This window comes from Trifolium pratense, linkage group LG1 (genome assembly GCF_020283565.1).
Source record: "Trifolium pratense cultivar HEN17-A07 linkage group LG1, ARS_RC_1.1, whole genome shotgun sequence".
NCBI lineage: Eukaryota > Viridiplantae > Streptophyta > Magnoliopsida > Fabales > Fabaceae > Trifolium > Trifolium pratense.
The window spans coordinates 4066017-4068021 of record NC_060059.1 but is presented as its reverse complement, the minus strand read 5'-3'; the positions used below and the strand labels follow the sequence as shown (position 1 = coordinate 4068021).

Here is a 2005-nt window from a genome sequence, read left to right as displayed (position 1 = left end):
GTAAGGTACCGGAGAGATATCTCCGTCCAAAATTATAAAAGGAAAAACAAAAAATCACACTTATTAAAAAAAAATAAAATATGATAATTTGAATTATGTTTTTGTGGGTTTTTCTTGTAATAAATTGTATAGAAAGATGTAAAAACAATTTTTATTGGTTGTTGTTTATTGAGAAAATGAGAGAGAAGAAATTAAATTAAATTTGTATTTAGTTTTATGAAAATAAGGAAAAAATATTTTTTAAAATAATTTTTTCTCTTATAATTTGAGATAATTTAGGACGGAGGGAGTATTGCGTGGTAGCAAGCAAAGCAAAGCATAGGTTTGACTTAGAAAAAGTCATTCATTCTTACTCTTCAATTCATTAGTTGACCGACTTCACTCTCTTTCTTTTCGTTCGCACCAAGTCACCAACTCTATCACTTACCCCTTTACCCTTCCCCTATATATATATAAACCCCCTCACCCTCATTCATCACTCAACCACACTACTACACAAACACACACAACTCATTTTCTCTCTAATCTCTCTCAATTAATCATTTCATTAATTATTTATTAATTTATCATTATCATTGCTTAATGGCTTTAGAGTTACAATCTCTCAATTCTTCTCCAACAGGGGCTCCTACTCCTTACCCAACCTTCAAACCACAACAACAAGATCAAGAGATTCACGAACGCGATTCTTTCGTTAAGAAGAAAAGATCAAAACGACCGCGTATTAGTAATCCACCAACTGAAGAAGAGTATCTTGCTCTCTGTCTCATCATGCTTGCACAAAGCGGAAACAAAAACAACAAAATCAACGGCTCTGATGATTTTATTCATCACCAAACTGAATCATCACCATCGTCTTCACAATTGCAACAACCATCGCCACCGTCACCGGTGAAGCTGAATCATCGGTGCAGTGTATGTAACAAAGCTTTTCCATCTTATCAAGCACTTGGTGGTCATAAAGCAAGTCACCGCAAATCCTCATCTGAAAACCAAACCACCGTTGTTAACGACACCGTCTCTGTCACAACCGCAACCGTTACTTCCGGTAAGATGCACGAGTGTTCCATCTGTCATAAGAGTTTCCCTACCGGTCAAGCTCTTGGTGGACACAAACGGTGTCACTACGACGGAGGTAACCACAATAACAATAACAACAGTAATAGCAACGTCAACGCTAATAACAACAGTGGAATCACAATCTCTGATGGCGCCGCCGCGTCTTCCTCCATCAGTCACCGTGGATTTGATCTCAATTTACCAGCGCCTCTCACTGAATTCTGGTCTCCGTTGGGATTAGGCGGTGGAGATTCGAAGAAGAAGAATAAGGTTAACGTGAGTCTGGCCGGAATCGGTGAACAAGAGGTGGAAAGTCCGTTGCCGGTAACTGCAAAAAGGCCGCGTTTGTTTTCAGAGGAAGAAAACAATGATAAAACGGCGTAGTTTTATTGACAACACCGTTATTTTAATATTTTATTTTATTTTTTTAATTAATTGGGGATTGAATTTGTTGCTATAGTGCTGTGAATATGAATCGCACATATTCTAGCAGGTTTACATTTTTACATTTCTTGTTTTTTATTTTTATTTTTTAGTTTTAGTTAATTGGGTTGGGGGAATTGAATTGTGATCGAATTGGGATTAGATTTTGTTTCTGCTCTCAAAATTCAATCACTCTTTATCTGTACAGACAAAATTTGTTGATTGCTTTTGGAGGCTTTACTTCATACTCATCCATTCAATCTAACAATTTATTTATTTATATATTTATCCTAGTTTTTCATTATATATTAATATATATTTGCTTAGTCTATAAAAAAAGATTACTCATTCACTTTTAACTTTTCTCTTTGAACGTAATTCCTTTAATTAAATAATTAAATCACTACTTTGATCACGATTACATTAAAGATATATATTTTTTTCAACTAGCTAGTAGTAGTCAAAATTTTATTTTTTAGGTGACTAAATAGGTATATTAATACTCGTCATCTCAGTTGGTAGA

General features: G+C 34.7%; 1 protein-coding gene across 1 annotated transcript; it reads left to right on the top strand.

The window, feature by feature from the left end:
* Window positions 1-462: 462 nt before the first annotated feature.
* On the top strand, window positions 463-1766 carry LOC123881819 (zinc finger protein ZAT10-like). The gene has a single exon (XM_045930563.1). The coding sequence runs from the start codon at window positions 583-585 to the stop codon at window positions 1441-1443; it is 861 nt and encodes a 286-aa protein (XP_045786519.1). The 5' UTR covers window positions 463-582; the 3' UTR covers window positions 1444-1766.
* Window positions 1767-2005: the final 239 nt, after the last annotated feature.

What these genes read in the sequence shown, in the direction of transcription:
- LOC123881819 (XM_045930563.1), top strand. Translation starts at nt 583, where the DNA reads ATGGCTTTAGAGTTACAATCTCTCAATTCTTCTCCAACAGGGGCTCCT.